This window comes from Eubalaena glacialis, chromosome 6 (assembly GCF_028564815.1).
Source record: "Eubalaena glacialis isolate mEubGla1 chromosome 6, mEubGla1.1.hap2.+ XY, whole genome shotgun sequence".
In the NCBI taxonomy this organism is placed as follows: Eukaryota; Metazoa; Chordata; class Mammalia; order Artiodactyla; family Balaenidae; genus Eubalaena; species Eubalaena glacialis.
The window spans coordinates 66209951-66232869 of NC_083721.1; the positions used below are offsets into that span (position 1 = coordinate 66209951).

The 22919-nt window shown below is 39.0% G+C and overlaps 1 protein-coding gene and 1 pseudogene across 1 annotated transcript in view; both read right to left on the reverse strand.

The window, feature by feature from the left end:
• Positions 1–625: 625 nt before the first annotated feature.
• Positions 626–22919, reverse strand: part of IGSF11 (immunoglobulin superfamily member 11) — a 135724-nt gene continuing 113430 nt past the window's right edge. Inside the window, exons 5-7 of the mRNA XM_061193124.1 lie at positions 4055–4177; positions 3092–3242; positions 626–1468 (exon numbers count right to left, since the gene is read on the reverse strand). Coding sequence (XP_061049107.1) covers positions 1024–1468; positions 3092–3242; positions 4055–4177 — 719 coding nt within the window. The 3' untranslated portion in view covers positions 626–1023. The remainder of the gene's footprint in view (positions 1469–3091; positions 3243–4054; positions 4178–22919) is intronic.
• Positions 20247–21051, reverse strand: LOC133093765 (tetratricopeptide repeat protein 19, mitochondrial-like; annotated as a pseudogene).

A 22919-nucleotide genomic window follows, 5' to 3' on the forward strand; every position in this document is an offset into this window, starting at 1 on the left:
CTGCAGTACAAAGGCATGGGGTGCTGCCCTCATTAAGAGTAACCTGGTGTGACAGCAAGGGAGACCTGGACGGCCCTGCTCTGAGAGGCTGCCAGGAATTCCCTTCCACCCGCCTCCCTGCTCCTGTGCTGCCCGCATGACCTAGGTCTTGCCGCCTGCCGGGCTCAACGAACAAGCTCACTGGACGTGGCGCTAACAGTAGTCTTTTCCTTCCTAACCCAATGCCTCTCTCGTATTTTTTTTTTAAAAATGACAGTTTTCTTTTAAAAACTATTTTCCCAGGAAATAATGAACAGTAACTGTCATGGACCTATAACAGACCCTAGAAAAACATAGACAGGCAATAATCTGTCAATATAGCAATATTCCAAATATGAAATTCATGGTCCAGGAAGAGATAAATAAATAAATATGAAGGGGCTTCTCAAAGAAGTTTCTAGTTTTCACCCATTCCTTACTGAATTCTGTTGGTGTAAAAAGTTTTGATTCTACGATACAAGAGCCAGCCCTGCTAGGACCAGTATTCGCCATTTATGCCATTCGGCCCCCTATATCAAGAGGGGATGGGGAAAGGCAGGATGTACCACAGGGTCGCTCAGTATGTTTCTAAGGACACCTATCTTTTTAAATAATTTCATTCTTTAAACTCCATCTGGCACTTTAGTCTCTTGAAAAATGATTACGTTAGACATGAATTAAAAAACAAGCCCATCTGGACTGCAGTTTGGGTTTTAAATGCTATTCTGCTCTTCTACCTTTTTCCTTGGCTTGGCACATCTGTGAGATCCAGCTTTTTGAACAGAATCCTGGGACAGCTGGGGTGGGGGAGCAAGTCTTCATGCCGGAGCAGTCCAGTTCATTTTACCAATCTTAGCGGCCGGGTCACAGCCCTGCCTCCTTCTTTGTGCTTTTTACTAGGATCATTGTCAGGAAAGTGTCTTTCCCAACACGCCAGCACCCCGCCCTCCCCCTGGAAGGGGGGCATCCTTTGCTTCTTCTCTGCACACTCCACCTGCTCGCGTCCTATACCAGGGAGCCAGCCCGACTCTGGGCTGGAACCATGACAGGGACAGCACCAATGCGCTCCAGGCCTGCTTGGCTGATGGTGTAGGAGTGTGTGTACTGAGCCCGGGGCTTCCTGCTGACTGAGCCATTGCTCCTGGACACGGCCTGCGGTGACGACCCTCTGTTGGCCGTCACTACCAGGGTCTTCTGTGGGGCTGGGGCCAGATGGCTGCCGTTGGCATAGACGGATGGTATGTTGGCGTGGCCCGAGTGGAGGGAGAAGGACTGGCGCAAGTCACTGAAGTGGTCGAGCGACTCTGTGTTTCTGTGCACTTTGGGATTGTTGCTCCAGCAGCGGCTGTTATAGGTATTGGAAGAGGTAAATGTGTTGCTCTCTGAGAAGGACACCTCGGTGTGAAATGCTTTGGCAGAAGAAGGACATTTAGGTGGAAGATCATCCTCTCTGAAAACGAACAAAAATAAAGCTGTTGTTAGGATTTACTTGAGGTTTACCCTACCGACCTGCCCAGGACTCTTGTCTTCTCATGTTCAGGTGAATACGTCTGTGAAATTCAAACCCTCAGGACAGACCACACTATCATGAAAGCAAGCATGGCAGTCCTGGTGGCCTCAGCTTTGACATTCATTCCCTTTAAGACAATGCTTAGGAAAAATTCTCCCTCAGCTTCTCAGTCCCCAAGAGTAACAAAGAAAGTAGTATCAAATCTCTCAAAAACTGTGTCTTCCAATATAACTGAAAAATATATATGTGTGTGTGTATGTATATGTGTGTGTGTGTGTGTGTGTGTGTATATATATATATTTTTTTTTCTCTAAATAGGAAAATAGTCCATGAAGAAATCCATTGAACTAACTGCTGTAAAGCTAGGAAACCAAACTACGGGTGCAGGAACTTCAAAAAACTATTAGAATTGGCCTGATTTTATTGCCTTTTGGTGTTTGAGAAATCACTGTGGTATGCTGATGAGAGGTTTTTCTCATTAATCTTACACTGGGATGAAATCTGTCCCTGCATAGAGTCCAAACCCTTAAGAATTACAAGAGGCTAAGAGAAGTCATTAAGTTAATTTAAGATGTTACCTAATTCATTTACCATTTTTTGAGTACCAGGCATTTTACTAGATGTTTCATGTGAGAAAAAGACAGCTCCTCTACCCAAGAAGCCTATGGTCAAATGAGGGTGACAATCAATGCAAGAACAGCTGCAAGTCTTAAAGGTTGGACAAGGGCCTAAGTCAACTTATGTGAGGAGGTGATGCCTGGACTAGTCTTGAACCAGATCAAGGAATGTACTGAAGAGATGGATGCAAAGGGAAGGAGTATGGTCCAGGAACAAGGTGGAGGCTACAGGAAAGGCCCTGAGGCATGAGAGAAGACAACAGACTGGAACACAAAGTGATCAGGGAAGTTGTGAGACATAAAAGCAGGGAAGCAGGTAAGGGTCAGATTCTGAAGGGCTGTGTATGTCATGCTAAGTAGACTGGAGTCATTAAACCATTTTCAATAAGGATATCCATGCGATGCCATCTAAGACTGAGCCTGAACCCCCATATCTCTACAATACGGCAAGAGTCACCTTTCTTTCAAGATCATTTGACATTGTTTCCTTAAGATGTTCATATTCTTGACTGAACTGTTTTCAACCAAGCCATACTGCTTTGGTCTATCTGTACAGGTGCTATTCTTTCTTGCTTTATGTTTGCATCATTTATAAATGCCAATATTAAACACATGTTCTAAACTCACTTTTCTACTATGGCAGCCACCTAACCCCATCCACCCTGAAGCTATGGGAGGAAACGGGGGAATTCTTCACTTGTGTCCTCCTAGTTGGGCACATGCTAGACTACCCTACCCACCTCCCACCTTTCATGATCCAGTAAATAAAGCTGAGTATTAAGTACCATGAGGAAGAGTGATATAACATACAAGAAACTATCATTTGGCCACTTTAACTACCTTGGTTAAAGTCATAAGATTAGCAAAGAAATCTTAGCTGCCAAAATGAATAGAAATATAGACATTGGCTATGCCAATGTCAGGATAAATTATCTGACACACAAACCTTATTTCATTAGGAATTTCTTCTTCCTCCTCCTCTTTATTTTTGCTTCTCCAGTAAAAGAATGCCCCTAAAATTAGTGCAATGCAAAAAATGATAATAACTGCACCAGTGCCAATGGCTCCAGCTATTAGTCCAATGCTCCTGGGCTGGGCTGCAAAATATATTTAAGGTATATTTAAAGAAAAAAAAGGAGAGAGAGAGAGAAAGAGAAATAGAATATGCTCACACAACTTCATAAACATAAAAGGCTACCAAAGAATCTTCTTAAAATGTACAAAATTGCCTACAGTATTGTATCCATTTAAAGTTAAACCTCACTTAATTTTCTGTATCCCCAGTGGCTAGGACTAACACACAATAGGCTCACAAACATTTACTGAATGAATGAGCAATTCATTCAATAAACGAACAGCTGCAGGAGAGCCACAACCAGGGCAGAGCAGGAAAAAGACCATACCTGACTACTTGCCTGACCTGCCCCAAATGAACCTGGCAAGCAGCAGGATAACTTGTTACCTCATCACAGCCAGATCATTCCCTTTTGCAACTGGAATTCAAACAACCCAGAATTCTCAACTAAAGAGAAAATTTCTGCACTGCTTATGTATGACCTGGGCACCCAACATTTAAGCAGATATAAGGGATTAGGAAAAAATACAAGAAGGTCTTGCCATGACCATAAGATCATTACAAATTTTTAATATGTCTATAGCACTATATAATCAGAACTTATCTGATTCTAATGACCCTGAGAAGACATTTTATCATAAAGAAGGAGTCGTACTGCTGAGGCTGAGAAGTATACTAACACATCTATTAAATGTCTTCAATAATGATTAAAATCAAAAGAATTTCTATTTAATTTTCAAACAACCTCTAAACAAGCAGAACTTTTCATTCCCTAGTTTAACAAAGATCTTGGCATTCAGACCCAGAGTGGACATCAGAATTTTACATACTTACGAGAAATAACCTGGAGATCCAAAAGACAGGTGCTGGTCCCAATGGCATTAGAAGCCACGCACTGGTACAAACCTGATGACAGGGCGCTGATGTTCCGGATGGTGACTGTTCCCTGGACCTGGTCTGTCACAAAAGTAACAGTCAAGTGAGGATTTAGGAAAGAAAATAAGAAAACCAAAGAAATCAGCAGAAGACTATAAACAGAGATAAACAGTGAAGAGCTACCAATACCTTTTTTGGAGAGATTTTTTTGGTTCATGAAGGTTAAAGACTAAAATAATAACATATGTTAAAGACCCGGAGCGATAGAGGACTGTCTCAAATAAGGGCAGTCTTAGAACTTAATCTGCAGATTATTGTGAGGTCCTAAAGGTGAGCAGCCTTCCCTGAGGAAATGTTGGCTAATGCCTATTTTAGAGAATTTATGATCAGAAACACCAAATTTTAATTCTGAGGAAATGCAATAACATACAAAGTTAAACTCATTATAATAATGTCTGCTTCATACTTGATGGAAAACATATCCTCTCTGTGCTCAAGGGTGTAGACTGTTACTCCCTTCCAACAACTATGATAACTGTTTGTGTAAGTCCAGCTCCTCCAAGAAGTGGACACTAAGACAAGCAGGAGGTTTACTGGAGGAAATGGCAGTAAGGGAAATGGAGAGGAACCTGGAGGAAGCAAGAAGAGGCTCAGACTGCAGTACAGGTCTGGCCCCCATGAAGGGGAGAGGGAAGGAAGGAGGGAGCGTCTCAGACTACAACACAGCCTTATGGAAGTTTCCACCAGGTTGATGGGGAGTCCTTGAGCCAAGGTCACCTGTTAAAGGCGTCTTAGACCTTGCAGGAATGGGCCTGCATTAGCAGCCCCACTGTGCCCAGTGACTGGCTGGGAGCTACCCAGGCGAAGCATGGCCTCGGTGCGAAGCAGTGGTGGATGCTGCGGGAAGCCACTGGGGCTGTCAGTCAATTATTTTCCCACAGCAGGAGATCTGAGCCATGCATTTCCCAGGTGATCACACCGATATTACCAAGAAATATTGCAGTGGTTCACATTTTAGTAACTTATCAACGTTAGGATAGTTGATTTATTCCTTACAAACAAAACGCAAATGACTTACAGTGATAATAAAAACCTAAGTTAATAGTTATTACTACGTGCCAAGCACTGGCTAAGCTTTTACACATATGATCTCAATCTTTACACTAACTCTTAGTGGTATTGTTATCATCAATCCCATTGAACAGATAAGGAAACCGAGGCTTTAGATGAGTGATAAGATTACACAGCTGGGCAACAGGAACTGAACGGAGGGCTGTCCTACCTCTAAGCTCAGGCTGCACTGTGGTCTCCCTCAGGCAGTGCACAACTCTTCCAGCCACTCACCACTCAAAAATAGCAGCAAATCAGGAAAAGCCTCCTGGTGGCACACTGGTGGCACAAAGTCCACATACTCCTAGGGCAACACCTGGAGCTATCTCTACCCTGTGCTGACAACTTTTACATGAAACTAAGATTTAGTCACCTGGTTTCTTCCGGCAACCTTCATTTCTACTTAGATCAAAGGCAGAAGCAGAGTCATTTAACAAATAAATATTTATTGAGCACCTTTCTGTGTGCTGGATAATTTTTGAGGATGGTTATATCATGATGAACAAGACACACACACCCAGCCCTGTACCTTAACGAGACAAGTAGGTGAGAAATCACAATAAGTGGGGTAAGTGCCATCACTAGAGGATACAGACTGCTTAAGAGGGGCATCTAGTGAGGATGAGCAAATTCTGAAAGACCCCCAGACAGCAACCGCCCTCAGGGTTATCTCCCTGTCTTCTAACGTAATATAGTGGGTAGTATTAACAAATGACTCATCAAACACACACTGAAATTAACTTCAATATACAGGCCAGGGAAGGGAGGGTTGGTTTTTTTTTTTTGCTTTTGTTTTTGTTTTTTAATGGGAGCATTTAAATGGTCGAACCCATACTATATGGATATCTTACTTACTATATAGATATCTTACTATATGGATATCTTACTATATGGATATCTTACTGACTTATACTTATGTTTTACTTGGACATTTGAATTGTACTGTACACACCCAAGTCAATATACTTGGTGGTTATTTGGTTCACACTTGTGTGTTATTTCCTTTTCCTTAAAAACAAACAACTCTGATGGCTACCAATGTATGAGGCTTTTCAGTGAATTCACTCAGATGATTGGGTCCGTCTGGAGGGAAATTGTTTTCTCCTCCTCCGTGTTCTATCTGATTTCCCGGGCTCTCCTTAACCATCCCTCCTATGTGCTCCCCAGCACCCTGTAATCCCTAGTGCTGGAACTTACCCCATTATTATAATTTCTTGCCTACTTGTCTCATTAAGATAAGGGACTGTGTTTGTCTTGTTCATCACTGTATCATCATCCTCAGAAATTACCCAGCACACAGAAAGGTGCTCAATAAATAAATAAATAAATAAATGGGCTATCTTCTCGAGTGTCTATTGTGTACCACATACACTGCACTAAGAGCTTTACATGTCTCATTTAATCTTACAAACCTTAAGTTTTATATTCCCTACTTTTCAAAGATGAAAAAGCTCAGAGAAGCTATGCAATTGGTCCAAGATCACACAGTACACAAGTAGCAGCACAAAAAATCAGGTCTGTCATGTCCAAAGCTCATAACCACCATACACACACTTGACTTTCTTGTAAGGTATTTAAAACCACACTATTCTGTGGGATGCATCTATAGGATATTTCCTAACCTTGCAATCAATGTCCCAATGCTGTATTTAAACTAAGCCATCTGTCTAACTCCACCTTCAATACGTTAGCAAATGTCATCATGCAAGAAAACCATAATCTCTGGGCAACTAACCCCACAATTTCACACACTGTGTTGTTGTTTTCCTAAATCCTGAAATTCTAGAAATTTGATCAGCTCACACCAAACCACTGATTTTGTTGATACTTCCATAGAGAGAATTTGGGAAATTTTTAACACCTGATCTAAGCAGCATTCTGGCACGCAGAAAGAGGTAAACTGTAAAGATTCTAAAATAAAATAAAATGACAACTTCAAAGAAAAGGTGAAGTCACTGTTCTTTCCTCCTCAGTGAGGCTGACACACCACGCCGGAGTGAACTCAGAACGTAATCAGAGAATGGGACAGACACATGAGTAAGACAGGTCTAACCAGAAGCAGGAGAGGGCTGTTTAGGTAGTCAAGGCAACAACGCAGAGATGGGAGCACCTCTGCAGCCAGCACCAGACTGCTCCCTGCCACGGGCACAGGGCCCTTTCTGAAACGAAATGGGCTGATTCCTCAATCTGTCACTTCACTTGGCCTGCTCTGGAGCAGAGTAATTTGTTGAAATGAAGTTAGAGAATAAATATTCTTTAGATCTTCTTTCTTTTAAAGAATAGGGGAAGTTCAACAGTGTGGAACTGCAGTTTGGAAAGCAACAAATTGCATCACACCCCAGTTCACAGCAATACTGTATCCCACACAAGCTGTGTACCTGGACCAGAAGCCCTACAGAATCTAGAGAGAAATAAATATAAGTGCACATTTCCACTTCCATCCTTTCTCCTTAGTTCCAGAACCACTTCTCTGCTGCCTAGTAGACGGTGCACTGGCTAAGAGCATGTGTTCTAGACTCAGGCAGCCTGGGGTGGAACCTGCTCTACCACCTGCTAGCTAGGTGGTCATGAATGTGCTACCTCTTCTGCATCTATGTTTTTGATTCCTCGTGTGTGACACGGAACTGCCAACATGCTTCTACATCACAGGCTACTGTGAGGACTGAGTGAGATAATGCACAGTGCCTGGCAAGGATCCACGTTGGAATTCCCTCTTGGCATTGCTTGGGAAATTTATATCTTTTTCTGATTCATAAGAAAAATCAAGAAATTAGGAAAATGTTGAATGTCTCCAAATTCCAATAAATATTAATACTCAGGATTTGAGGTAGAGAGATCAGACTTCCAAAATCAAATTACTCTATATTGTATATGATTTATGCATTTTTAAAATAATAATGCGTAACCATAATAATAAACAGTGCGTCATTTCTTATATAAAAATTTCAGAAGTATTCTGTAGAAAAAAATAATGAATACATGGTTTATTGTTATTTGAACCAATATATTATGACATACTATATATTTCAAAAATATGTAAAAAATTATCTCAACCAGATACAAACATTTGATGATAAAAAATAGTAAAAATGGGAACATTAACACAAAATAAATGCCAAAATAAAACCTATTTAAAAATTCAAAGATAATATCACAAATACTTAATATTTAAACTCTGTCATTCTAAAAGAAAATTTAAAAACACTATACAGCATTAAGTATCCAACAGTCTTGATCTTTGTTTTACGTCAAATTTTCCAGACATAGAAAGAAAATTTTATTTCCTTTCTGTGTTGATGTTGGTTGAATTAGGCTGGAGATGGACAGGGGAGACAGAGAGAACCTGTCCCCATTAAGAGAACATCCTAAGCACCTCTGAGGCAGACGTGAGGACACACGCTGCTTCTTATTAGTTCATCTCCTTTATTTAACAGTGAAAATACTCTGCCTTTTTGCCCTGATTTTCGTTTTGTTATGGAAATAGGTATTACTTTTGCCAATTCAGATTTTAAATCCATTTCTGATTTCATGTCAGTGTATTCTACAACAACATTCCCATCTACTTCTCTTTGCATTTCTGCTATTATTTTCAAAGAACTGTAATCTACAGCAAATACTCAAACACTAGAAAACACCAGTGGACATTACTGGGCAATATTTGAATAGTGCAAGATTTATATCTCCTTGGTATTAATAACACTGCATAGAATCACACATCAAAATACTAAGCTAAGGATTTATTTTACTTCTAAAATCTGTTATTTATTGGAATACCACTCATGGCATTTGTATAAAATATAATGGCTCATCACTGGCAACAGATGGGTCAGGAACACACACTTACAACATTGCAACAGCTACAATTAAGACTAACTGATTAGCTTGTGACTACTTTTCTCCTACATATTTCGGTCTAGGTTCCCAGAAATGTTGACTCTGAGCAGTCTTGCTTTTAACTTGACATCAGTAGATTCTTTCACATCAAGATGTCTCTATGTTGATTGTTAAGATTTAATTATCAAAGGAGAATGGTGCTTAGTGCTCAAGAAACATCACCTGTTACCATTATCATTATTTCAGTCCCCATCTAGAGGTCTCAGAGGACCACTACCTCACTGCTTCCCTCAGGCAAAACTCTTAAGTATATCTTCTCTGAGTTAATAGTTACTGTTCATTCAATAGCTTAAGACAGAAATCTCAGTTAACTTTGACTCTTCTCTGAGTCCCAGTGTATCATCAAGCTCCATGTCTTGTTGATTTCTGGCTTCCATCTTTCTCGAATCCCACCCTGCCCCTATCCCTTCTCCATCCTGATCAGCAGGTCCTTAGTTCAGGCCCTCTTCATTTCTTGATGGAGCTATTATCAAAGCCTCCTATCTGTGACCTGGCTGCCAATCTCTCATCCTGATGGCTGAGGCTGTTTCTAAAATGCAGATCTAGATATCTTCTCTGGCTTTATAAAAAAGCCAGTCAATATCCACAGTCTCAAGGACAACATCCAAATTCTTTGAATGCTATACAATGACTCTCACAAAATGGACCTGAACTTGCCAACCTCCTCTCTGGTCAAACCTTCATGAATCTTTATGTCAGATCATGAATCTTTATTCACAATCAAAGGTCAAACCTTCATGAATTTTTATTCATAGTTCTTCTCACTTTAAAATGTCAAAATTTTTAGTGTGTGTGGGACCAAGATGGTAGAGTAGGAGGACTGGGCTCATCTCCCTCATGAATACATCAAAGCTACAACTATATATAGAACAAATCTCACTGAAATCAACCTGGGGACCAGCAGGATGGCTCTTCTACAACCAAGGCTGTAAAGAAAGATCCACACAGAGTCTGGTAGTAAGGGAGGAGAAGCGATCTGGTTGGGACCCCCACCTCTAGAGGGGGACACAGAAGAGGAGGGGATATCACAGGCTCGAGGATCCTCCGTGGGGAGTGAGGGGTCTGAGCCACATATTAGGCAGCCCAGCCCTGGGGTCCAGCACTAGGAAGACAAGCCCCCTTGGTGGTCTGAAAACCAACGTGGCTTACTGGAGGGCTGTAAGAAACCAAGACTACACTCTTGAAGAGTACATGCACAGACCTGCTTGCTGCCAGTCGCAGCACAGAAGCAGCAGACTGGAAACTGTGTGGAGCTCTGGCCAGCCTGCCAGGACCACCCTGGCATGCCCCCATCCGGCAATGGCAACCTGCTCCAGCCACTCTTGTTCCAAAGCTGGTCTCCACTAAGGTGGAGGCTGCTGTTGCCAACAAGTGTGCACACACTTTGAGAGAAGAGAACTTGGTCTGACCCCGGCCCTGCCTCTGACCAGGGCAAAGGCAGCCATGGCCAGTGCACGCTTTGGTGCACACACTCAGAAGGGTGAAAGGCTAGCTCCAGGGCAGAAACAGCCATCCCCTGAGCACGTGTCCCTGCAAATACTGGGGAGGGAGCCAGCCCAGTAGTGTGGAACCAACTCCTCTGGCCCCGACCTAGCCTCTAACCCAGGGGCACACACCGGGGAAAAAGTGAAAGCAGCATAGAAGTGCAGCCCCAAATCCTCAGGTCCTGGCCATACCCCAAACCAAGGTTGTTCTCAACAACCTTGAGAATTGGGAATCCAATTCCCCCAGAGGTCCTGCTCCAAGCCCTATGTCCCCAATCCCACCCCCTGATAGGGTGGTGATGGCCACTGAGCACAGGAGAAGCTCCAACTCACACCTGGCTCCAGCTCTAGCCCCTCCATCTCCAGCCCTACCACCCATCAAGGTGGTAGCTGCCAGCACACCCCAGGCGAAGACACAGCCCATACTCATTTCAGATCCAGTTCTCCCACCAAAGCCACTGGGCACATGCAGACTGCACAGGGACATTCCCACACAAGGACACACCTTCAAGACTGGGAAAGATAACTGTTTCACCTAATTTCACAGAGTCAGAGAAAGTTAAACAAAATAAGAAGAGGAAGGAATATGTTTCAAACAAAAAACAAAAACAAAAAACCTTGACAAAACCCTAATAAAACAGAGATAAGTAATTTACCTGATAAACAGTTCAAAGCAATGGTAATGAGAATGACAACTGAACTTGGGAAAAGAATATATGAACACAGTGAGAACTTTAATAGAGAAGTAGAAAACATAAAAAAGAACCAGACACAGCAGAAGAATATAGTAAGTGAAATGAAAAATACAGTAGAGGGAATTAACAGCATATAAAGTGATACAGAAGAATGCACAAGTGATCTGAAAGACAGAATAATGGAAATCACCCAATCAGAACAGCAAAAAGAAAAACAGATTTAAAAAATGAGAATAGTTTAAAGGACCTCAAGGACAACATAAATGTACTAACATTTACATTATAGGAGTGCTAGAAGGAGAAGAGAGAGAGAGAAAGAAGTAGAAAATGTATTTGATGAAATTATGGTTGAAAACTTCCTGAACTTGAAAAAGGAAACAGATATACAGGTTCAGGAAGCACAGAGAGTCCCAAACAAGATGAACCCAAAGAGACTCACACCAAGAATTAAAATGGCAAAAGTTAAAGATAAAGAGAGAATTTTAAAAGCAACAAGAGAAAAACCAAGAGTCACATACAAGGGAACCAATATAAAGCTATCAGCTGATTTTTCTGCAGAAACTTTGCAGGCCAGAAGGGAGTGGCATGATATATTCAAAGTGCTGAAAGGGAGAAAACCTACAACCTAGGACACTCTACCCTGCAAGATTATCAATTTACAATTGAAGGAGAGATACAAAGCTCCTCAAACAAGCAAAAACTGAGAGATCATCAATACTAAGCTGACCTTACAAGAAGCATTAGAGGGTCTTCTTTAAGTAAAAAAGGCTACAACAAGAAATAAGAAATTATAGGAAGGGAAAAATCCCACTGGTAAAAGCAAATATATAGGAAAGGCTGAGAATCAACCAGTTAAGAAAGTGAGCACAAAGGTTAAAAGACAAAAATTGTAAAGTCAACTTTAACTACAATAAACAGTTAAGGGATTGACACAAAGATATAAAATATGACATCAAAAACAGAAAATATGGGGGAGAGGAATAAAAATGTAGTACTTTTAGAATGTGCTTAAACTTAAGTGACTATCAGTTTAAAACAAGCAAATATAATTATAGGTCAACATATATGAACTCCATGGTAAGAGCAAATCAAAAACCTACAATAGGTACACAAAAACTACAGAGAAAGAAACACAAACACAACACTAAAGAAAATCACCAAACCACAAGGGAAGAGACTAAAAGAAGAAGAAAAGAACAGGGAAGAACTACAAAAACAACCAGAAAACAAGTAATAAAATGGCAATAAGTACTTACCTATCAATAAGCACTTTAAATGTCAATGGACTAAATGCTCCAGTCAAAAGACATAGGGTGGCTGATCAGATAAAACAAACAAGACCCATCTATATGCTGCCTACAAGAGACTCACAGTGCTAAAACCCACATAGACTAAAAGTGGGAGAATGGAAAAAGATATTCCATGCAAATGGAAACAATAAGAAAGCTGGGGTAGCAACACTCATATCAGACAAAGTAGACTTTAAAATAAAGTCTATAAAAAAAGACAAAAAGGTCATTATATAATGGTAAAGGGATCAATACAAGAAGAGGATATAAAATTCATTAACATATATGCACATAATATAGGAACACCAAAATATATAAAGCAAATGTTAATAGATATAAAGGAAGAAATTGACAATAATACAATAATAGTAAGGGACATTAACACCTCACTTACATCAATGGATAGATCATCCAGACAGAAAATCAATAAAGAAACAGTGGCCTTAAATGACACAGTAGACCAGATGGACTTAATAGATATCTATAGGACATTCCATACAAAACAAAAGAATGCACATTCTTTTCAAATGCACGTGGAATGTTCTCCAGGATAGATCAATTGTTAGGTCACAAAACAAGTCTCAACAAAATTAAAAGGGATATAAATTATATCAAACATATTTTCCAACCATAATTGTATGAAACTAGAAATCAATTATAGGAAGAAAAATAGGAAAAACACAAATACATAGAGACTAAACAACATGTTACCAAAAAACTAATGGGTCAATGAAGAAATCAAAGAGGATATACCTTGAGACAAATACCTTGAGACAAATGAAAATAAAAACACAATTTTCCAAAATTTATGGGATGTAGCAAAAGCAGGTCTACTGGGGTAAGTTTATAGCAATACAGACCTTCTTCAAGAAACAGGAAAAATCTCAAATAAACAACCTAACCTACCATCTAAAGAAATGAGGAAAAATAAAAACAAACAAAGTCAGAAAAAGGAAGGAAATAATAAAGATCAGAGTGGAAATAAATAAAAGAGACCAAAAGAAAAGAAAAGATCAGTGAAACCAAGAGCTAGTTTTTCAAAAAGATAAGCAAAATTAATAAGCTTTTTGCCAGGCTCATTGAGAAAAAAAGAAAGAGGACGCAAATAAACAAAATAAGAAATGAAAGAGAATAAATTACAACTGATATCACAAAAATACAAACAACCATAAGAGAATACTATGAACAGTTATATGCCGACAAATTGGTCGAGCTAGAAGAGATGGATAAATTCCTAGAAACATACAATCTTCCAAGATTGAATCAGGAAGAAATAGATAACCTGAACAAACTGATTACTAGTATTGAAAATGAATCAGTAATTAAAAAAAAAACAAAACCTCCCAAAAAAGAAAAGTCCAGGACTAGATAGCTTCACAGGGGAATTCTACCAAACATATACAGAAGAGTTCATACCTATCCATCTTATACTGTTCCAAAAATTAAAGAGGAAGGAACACTCCTAAATTCATTCTATGAGGCCACCGTCACCCTGATACCAAAACTAGATAACAATACTACCCTAAAAATTACAGGTCAATATTTCTGAAGAACAAAGATGCAAAAAAAACCCTCAACAAAATATCAGCAAACCAAATTCAACAGTATATAAAAAGAATCATACACCTTGATCAAGTGGGATTTATTCCAGGGATGCAAGGATGGTTCAGTATCCACAAATCAGTCAATGTGATATACCACATTAACAAAAGGAAGGATAAAAATCACATGATCATTTAGATAGATGCAGAAAAAGCATCTGACAAAATTCAACACCCATTCATGATAAAAAACTCTCAACATAGTTGGTATAAAAGAACATATCTCAAAATAATAAATGTCATTTATGACAAACCCACAGCTAACAACATACTCAATGGGGAAAATCTGAAAGTTTTTCCTCTAAAATCAGGAACAAGACAAGCATGTCCATTCTCACTATTTCTATTTAACACAACATTGGAAGTCCTAACCACAGCAATCAGATAATAAAAATTTTAAAAGGGAAGAAGTAAAACTGTGACTATTTGCAGATGACACAATGCTATATATAGAAAGCCCTAAATTCTCCACCAAAAAACTATTAAAACTAATAAATGAATTTAATCAAGTTGCATGATATAAGATCAATATATAGAGATCTGCTTCTTTTCTATACATCAATAATAAACTATCAGAAAGGGAATACAAGAAAGAATCCCATTTACAATCATATCAAAAAGAATAAAATACCTAGGAATAAATTTAACCAAGGAGATGAAAGGCCTATACTTAGAAAACTATAATACACTGATGAAGGAAACTGAAGACGATACAAAGATATGGAAAGATATTCTGTGTTCATGGATTGGAAGAACTAATATTGTTAAAATGTCCATACTACCCAAAGCAATCTACAGATTTAATGCAATCCCTATCAAAATACCCATGACATTTTTCACAGAACTAAAACAAATGATCCTAAGATTCATATGGAACTGCCAAAGACCCCTAATATCCAAAGCAATCTTTAGGGGGAAAAAAAAAAAACAAAGCTGGAGGTATAATCCGCCCTGACTTCAGAATATACTACAAAGCTACAGTAATCAAAACAGTATGTTACAAAAAACAGACACATAGATCAATGAAACAGAATAGAGAGTCCAGAAATAAACTCACGCACACATGGGTTAGTTAATCTACAAGAAAGGAGGCAAAAATATACAACAGGAAAAGTCAGTCTCTTCAATGAGTGGTGTTGGGAAAACTGAACAGCTACCTGTAAAAAGATGAAATTAGAACATTTTCTCACACCACATACAAAAATAAATTCAAAATGGATTAAAGACTTAAATGTAAGATTGAAAACTATAAAACTCCTAGAAAAAAACATAGGCAATACACTCTTTCACATAAGTGTTACCAATATTTTTGGACCTGTTTCTTTAGGCAAGGGAAGCAAAAGCAATAATAAACAAATGGAATCTAATTAAACTTAAAGGCTTTTACACAGTGAAGGAAACCACATACAAAATGAAAAAAATAACCTACTGAATGGGAGAAGATATTTGAAAATGACATGTCTGGTAATGGGTTAATATCCAAAATACATAAACAGTTCATACACCTCAATATCTAAAAAGCAAACAACCTGGTTAAAAATTGGGCAGAAGACCTGACTAGACATTTTTCCAAAGAAGACATACAGATGGCCAACAGACATATGAAAATATGTTCAACATTGCTAGTTATCAGGGAAATGCAAATCTTAAGAACGAGCTATCACTTCACACTGTCAGAATTGCTACTGTAAAAAAGACAACAAATAATAAATGTTGGCAAGGATATAGAGAAAAGGGAACATACACTGTCAGTGGGAATGTAAATTTTTATACCCACTATGGAAAACAGCATGGAGGTTTTTCAAAGAAACTGAAAATAGAACTTCCATATGATCCAGCAATTCCACTGCTGGGTATATATCCAAAGAAAATGAAAACATAAATTCAAAGAGATGTATGCAACCTAATGTTCATAGCAGCATTATTTACAATAGCCAAAATATGGAAGCAACTTAAATGTCCATCAACAGATGAAAGGATAAAGAAGATGTGGCGGGGGGGAATACACACACACACACAGAGGAATACTCAGCCATAAAAAAGAATGAAATTCTGCCATTTGCAACAACATGGATGGGCCTGGAGGGTATTGTTCAGTGAGGTAAGTCAGACAGAGAAAGACAAAAACTGTATGTTTTCACCTATATATGGAATCTAAAAAATAAAACAAATGAATGAACATAACAAAACAGACTCAGAGATACAGAGAACAAACTAGGGGTTACCAGTGGGGAAAGTGGTTGGTAGAGGGTCAAGGAAGGGGAAGGGAATTAAGAGGTACAAACTACAAGGTATAAAAAAAAAAAAAAGATACAATGATGTAATGTACAACACAGGAAATATAGCCAATATTTTATAATAACTTTAAATGGAGTATAATCTATAAAAATATTGAATCACTATGTTGTATATCTGAAACTAATATAACATTGTAAATCAACTATACTTCAACAAAAAAGTCAAACTTTTATGCTTGTAAGATTTTGCATGCATGGTTCTCTCTATTGATAATAACCGCTTTTACCTGGTAAAACATCTACTCATCCCTTAAGATCCTTTTCTTCTTAGGAATTTCATTCCCTATAAAGTCCTTCCTAAACTCTTCAGGGAGAATTAATACTTCTATCATTTTAACTTTATAGCACTATAAACACTTTTATAGCATTAAATACATAGCACTGTAGTTATCTCTTTATATTGGTCTCCCCCATTAGACAGTGAACACTAGAATGGAGATATATCTCTTTATTTTTATATTCCTTTACCTTCCCCAACACTCTACCCTAAAGCAGTTGCACAGAATAAGTGTTGTGTCTGTGTATGTGTACACACACACACACACACACACACTAAAAGAATGGATGAATGTGTGAACAAATGAATACAGTTATGATAATCGCTCGTATTTAATTTTTTCAGAAGAGGGAGTAATGAACACTGCATAGGACTAGCTTCTTTATGTCTGAGGGCAAAATAAAGGGGAAATCTTATCTTTGGTCAGAATAACATCTCAATGAAGACGAAATGAGCCCCTGTTTATTGGGCAAATTGAGTGGCTGAAGACTTTTCTGCTCCCCATGAAAGAAAAATGGACACACTCTCACTGGGAAGGGAAACAGAGTGGGAGTTCAAGAAGGAGAATCAAGATTCCTGAGGCTTCCCAGCCCGGCAGGAGAATGGGAGTGCTTTCTATCAGTGGACTTTGGGCAAACCTGGTATCCTCTCTGGGCCTCAGTCTCCTCCCTTGTAACATAATAGTGTTGGACTACAGTGATAGTTAAGATGTTCCATCTGTGATCTCCATACCAGGTTCTGCAGAGTTCTCAAGCAAGCAGGAGAGTTAATCATCTCTCTTCACTGCATTAAATTATGAAAGGATAAGGACAACAGAAGATTTCTTAGGAACCATGAAGGAAAAATGCATAATTTATAAAGAACATTGAAATAATCAGTAGAAGGTATGGGATAGGGTGTAAAAGAAAAAGCTGGGTAAATAGAAAACATAAAATATGGTATTAGAAATTAACTTTAGAAATTAACTTAAGTATATCCATTATCAAAATTAATGTCAATGGATTCACTCAATCAAAGGAAAAACGTTCTCAGATTGTAGACTGGAAACCAAACTAGATCCAGACATGCTGTTTACAAGAGATACACCTAAAACATAAAGCATGGAAACCCGAAAGTAAATGAACCATAAAAGAGAAACATAACAATAAGAATTAACCAAAGAAAGCTACTACAGGGGTTTTAATATCAGTTAAAATAACACAAAAATGCATATTAAGCATAGAGAATCAGTGAGATATAACAACCTATAAGCAACAGAGGCCCAGGATAGGTTAAAAAAAAGAAGGCATAACTGACAAATCCACAATCCTACTATGTGATTTTTAAACAAATCTCTCACGTAAAATACTAGGTGAAACAAATAAAATATTGGTAAAGATATAAAGTATTTGAATAATACGACTAACAAATATAAATTTTAAGAAATATATATGTATACATACCCCCATTGTAGCACCTGTAAGTGGACAAAATAGCTCCTACTATTCTCTGCCTTGCTTACTCCATGCCAAAACACTGTTTTCTTTGTCCTAAAACACCTCTGTCTTATTCGTACTGTTTCAGAGAATAGAAAAAGAGGAAGAACTGCCCAACTCATTTTATCATCTGATACTAAAACTCAACCAAGGATAACACAAGACAGAAAAATATGGGCCATTCTCACTTATGATCACAGATGAGAAAGTTCTATTAAAATATTAGCATACTGCATATTAGCAATTTATTAAAAACTAATCACAAATAGACTTTATTCCAGAAATGCAAGGGTGTTTTAATGTTTGAAAAATCTATTAATTTAATTCACTTGTTGACATTTGGGGCTGGATAATTCTTTATTGTGGGGGCTGACCTGTGCATATAGGATGTTCAGCAGCATCCCTGGCCTCTACCTACTAGCTGCCAGTAGCACCTTCCTCCCAGCTGTGACAACCGAAAATGTCTCCAGACACTGCCAAATGAAACTGTCCCTGGTTGAGAACCCACTGATGCAGAGGCTGATGAACTGTCTCATGCATTATGTTTCCACTTAATGGGATCTGGGCCATCTATACAGGCCTAATGAAACACTGCCCAGACTGCTATATTTTGGTTCAGATAATATCCATCAAACATAGTTTTCACTTATTTTAGAATTCAAAGTTTTATATACCAAAAGAACAATACTAAATCCACTTTATTATTCCTCTGTATAAAATCAAAGTATACCTCCACAGGATGCTGGTTCTAAATTTACTCAATATCTAGTATCCACATGTAAACTATATGAGGACAACTTTTTGGTAACTTTTATTGTGACATAATTTTATTTACTTATTTATTTATTTTATTGCAGCGTGCCTAGTTTATTATGAAAGGGTTCTCCCAGTATGTACACAGGAACCCAAACTATCAGTTTATCCTGCCCACCCCCCCGCCAAAGGCATATCAGCAACAACAGGGTTCCTTCATGGTACCTAGAAGAATTGCAGAACTGCTGGGGTGAAAACTTCATCGATGCCCCCCGTGTTGTGTACTTTACACACTCTTGAGGCAGTGTGATAAAGCTCTCAACACAGCAGCCTATCCTGGTAAGGTCATCCACCAAATGCATTCTCCCAGGGCTAAGACAGAATCTCACTACACACGAAGATACTGAGACCCAAACTCCAAAAGCCAGAGCTAGGGTCCAGGGCACTGGTTCTTCTACAGCACCAGTAGGACACATCAGAGTGACTGGGAAGCTTTCAACACTACACCTATAGGGCCCCACTTGGAGTCAGAGGGTTTGGGGACACCTGTGACCGGATGCAGAGGAGTGAATGCTCAGAGAGCAGGGACGCAGGAGGTCGTCATTCCTTGCCCTCCTTCTTTCATAGTAGTATATAACCAGATACATACAAAAACATACAGTTCGCTTTTATTTATAATCAAATGGGCACTACACTTTCAAGTGCCTAATTCCCACTTGAAAACTTCATGCTGGATGCTGGTGGCAGGCCAAGATATTACTTTTTTATGCATTAAATCCCACACTGGGCTTCAGGAGATAGATGATAAGAGAAAATAACTCACTGTCATCCCCCTTTGCCATGAGACCGGTAGCTCTGGTCTGCCAGGTATTGATAAAATAAGAGAAGGCAGCAAATTGGTGAACAAAAATCTTATGGGAGAGATGCCTGGCTGAAATACCAGACTCTACTCCAGAGGGAAACTGGCCTCTCTTAATCTAGAGCTATACTCGGACCAGCATGGACAGCACCTAACCAACCATCTGTTACAATGGAAAGCATCAACTGACACCTGTCCTTAGAAGCAGAATCAGGTGGGGGTGAAAGTTTTCTTTGCACAACAAAAGTGGCTGTGTATACAGTGTATACAGCTTGTCCTCCACGAAGGCTAAGTTGAGGGGACTTGAGTATCAAGGACAAAGGATTTAAGCCAATGATCAGGGTGCCGCTGGGACTGGAATAAGAGGTGTTACTAGGCGTTCCCTACAACAAAAAGGGGTCTAGAGCTTGGTAAGGTTACAACAAAGGTCTACTTTTCCTTGACATCTCAGCCAGCTCTTCCCTGATGTGCTGCAGAGAAACCTCATCTCTTTTCAGCTTTGCTCACTTCAGTGCTTCCTGGTAGATCTCTTCTGCTTGTGCATATCGTTCTCTGTGCGTCAGGGCCGCGGCCAGATTACTGAGCAGCACGTGGAGCTCAGGGTGCTCCACCTGTCTCGCCAGGTCTGACGCCCTCTGCCCGTGAACACGAGCCTTGTCGGAGCGGCCCTGTGCATCCAGGGTGGTGGTCAGGTCACTCAGCAGCACGATGGTCTGTGGGTGTCTTTCTCCTAGTATTTCTTCAGAGATCTGTAAAGTTTCTTCATACATCCTTTGTGACTAGGATGGCTGCTTGGAGAACAGAAGGTAGCAGGCATAGGTGTCTACGCACATGCCCAAGAGGAGGTGGGTGTTGGCTTTCTCTTCCACTGACAAAGTGTCTTCTGATAATTCCTTTTCTCTTTCAATTTTTTCCTCTAGAGCTGAAATGCAGAATTATAGCCAGCAAGAGCCAATTCCTGTCTATTCTGAGCAGTATAAATAGTGGCCAGCTTTAGAGAGATTTCTATTATTGCATTGTCTTCCTGTTGCATGGCCCCTCCAAGCAAGTAACTCATTGTTGCTCTAAAAATTTTTCCGCATTTTTAAGCTGACCCCGTATAAATGATAAGTTGGCCATCAAATCATAAGTGTAAGTGATGGCCTTCTTGTTATCACTCTTATAGGCAAGATGAAGAGCATCATGCAAAATTAGCTTCGCCTCTTCTGGCTCATCTTTCATGATGCACAACTGCCAGCCGCAGCAGTTGTGAAATTGTGAAATTTTTGTTCTAGTTCTGTGAAAAATGCCATTGGTAGTTCGATAGGGATTGCACTGAATCTGTAGATTGCTTTGGGCAGTATAGTCATTTTCACAATGACTTGGATTCTTCCAATCCAAGAACATGGTATATCTCTCCATCTCTTTGTATAATCTTTAATTTCTTTCATCAGTGTCATAGCTTTCTGCACACAGGTCTTTTGTCTCCTTAGGTAGGTTTATTCCTAGGTATTTTATTCTTTTTGTTGCAATGGTAAATGGGAGTGTTTCCTTAATTTCTCTTTCAGATTTTTCACCATTAGTGTACAGGAATGCAAGAGATTTGTGTGCATTAATTTTGTATCCTGCTACGTTACCAAATTCGTTGATTAGCTCTAGTAGTTTTCTGGTAGCATCTTTAGGATTCTCTATGTATAGTATCATGCCATCTGCAAACAGTGACAGCTTTACTTCTTCTTTTCCAATTTGGATTCCTTTTATTTCTTTTTGTTCTCTGACTGCTGTGGCTAAAACTTCCAAAACTATGTTGAATAATAGTGGTGAGAGTGGACAACCTTGTCTTGTTCCTGATCTTAGGAGAAATGGTTTCAGTTTTTCACCATTCAGAATGATGTTGGCTGTGGGTTTGTCACATATGGCCTTTATTATGTTGAGGTAAGTTCCCTCTATGCCTACTTTCTGGAGAGTTTTTATCATAAATGGGTGCTGAATTTTGTCAAAAGCTTTTCCTGCATCTATTGAGATTATCAAATGGTTTTTATCCTTCCATTTGTTAATATGGTATATCACATTAATTGATTTGCATATATTGAAGAATACTTGCATTCCTGGGATAAACCCCACTTGATCATGGTGTATGATCCTTTTAATGTGCTGTTGGATTCTGTTTGCTAGTATTTTGTTGAGGATTTTTACATCTATGTTCATCAGTGATATTGGCCTGTAGTTTTCTTTCTTTGTGACACCTTTGTCTGGTTTTGGTATCAGGGTGATGGTGGCCTCACAGAATGAGTTTGGGAGTGTTCCTCCCTCTGCTATATTTTGGAAGAGTTTGAGAAGGATAGGTGTTAGCTCTTCTCTAAATGTTTGATAGAATTCGCCTGTGAAGCCATCTGGTCCTGGACTTTTGTTTGTTGGAAGATTTTTAACCACAGTCTCAATTTCAGTGCTTGTGATTGGTCTGTTTATATTTTCTATTTCTTCCTAGTTCAGTCGCAGAAGGATGTGCTTTTCTAAGAATTTGTCCATTTCTTCCAGGTTGCCCATTTTATTGGCATATAGTTGCTTGTAGTAATCTCTCATGATCCTCTGTATTTCTGCAGTGTCAGTTGTTACTTCTCCTTTTTCATTTCTAATTCTATTGATTTGAGTCTTCTCCCTTTCTTTCTTGATGAGTTTGGCTAATGGTTTATCAATTTTCTTTATCTTCTCAAAGAACCACCTTTTAGTTTTATTGATCTTTGCTATCGTTTCCTTCATTTCTTTTTCATTTATTTCTAATCTGATCTTTATGATTTCTTTCCTTCTGCTAACTTCGGGTTTTTTTTTGTTCTTTCTCTAATTGCTTTAGGTTTAAGGTTAGGTTGTTTATTTGAGACGTTTCTTGTTCCTTGAGGTAGGATTGTATTACTATAAACTTCCCTCTTAGAATGGCTTTTGCTGCACCCCATAGGTTTTGGGTCATAGTGTTTTCATTGTCATTTGTTTTTAGGTATTTTTTGATTTCCTCTTTGATTTCTTCAGTGATATCTTGGTTATTAAGTAGTGTATTGTTTAGTGTTTGTATTTTGTACAGATTTTTTCCTGTAATTGATATCTAGTCTCATAGC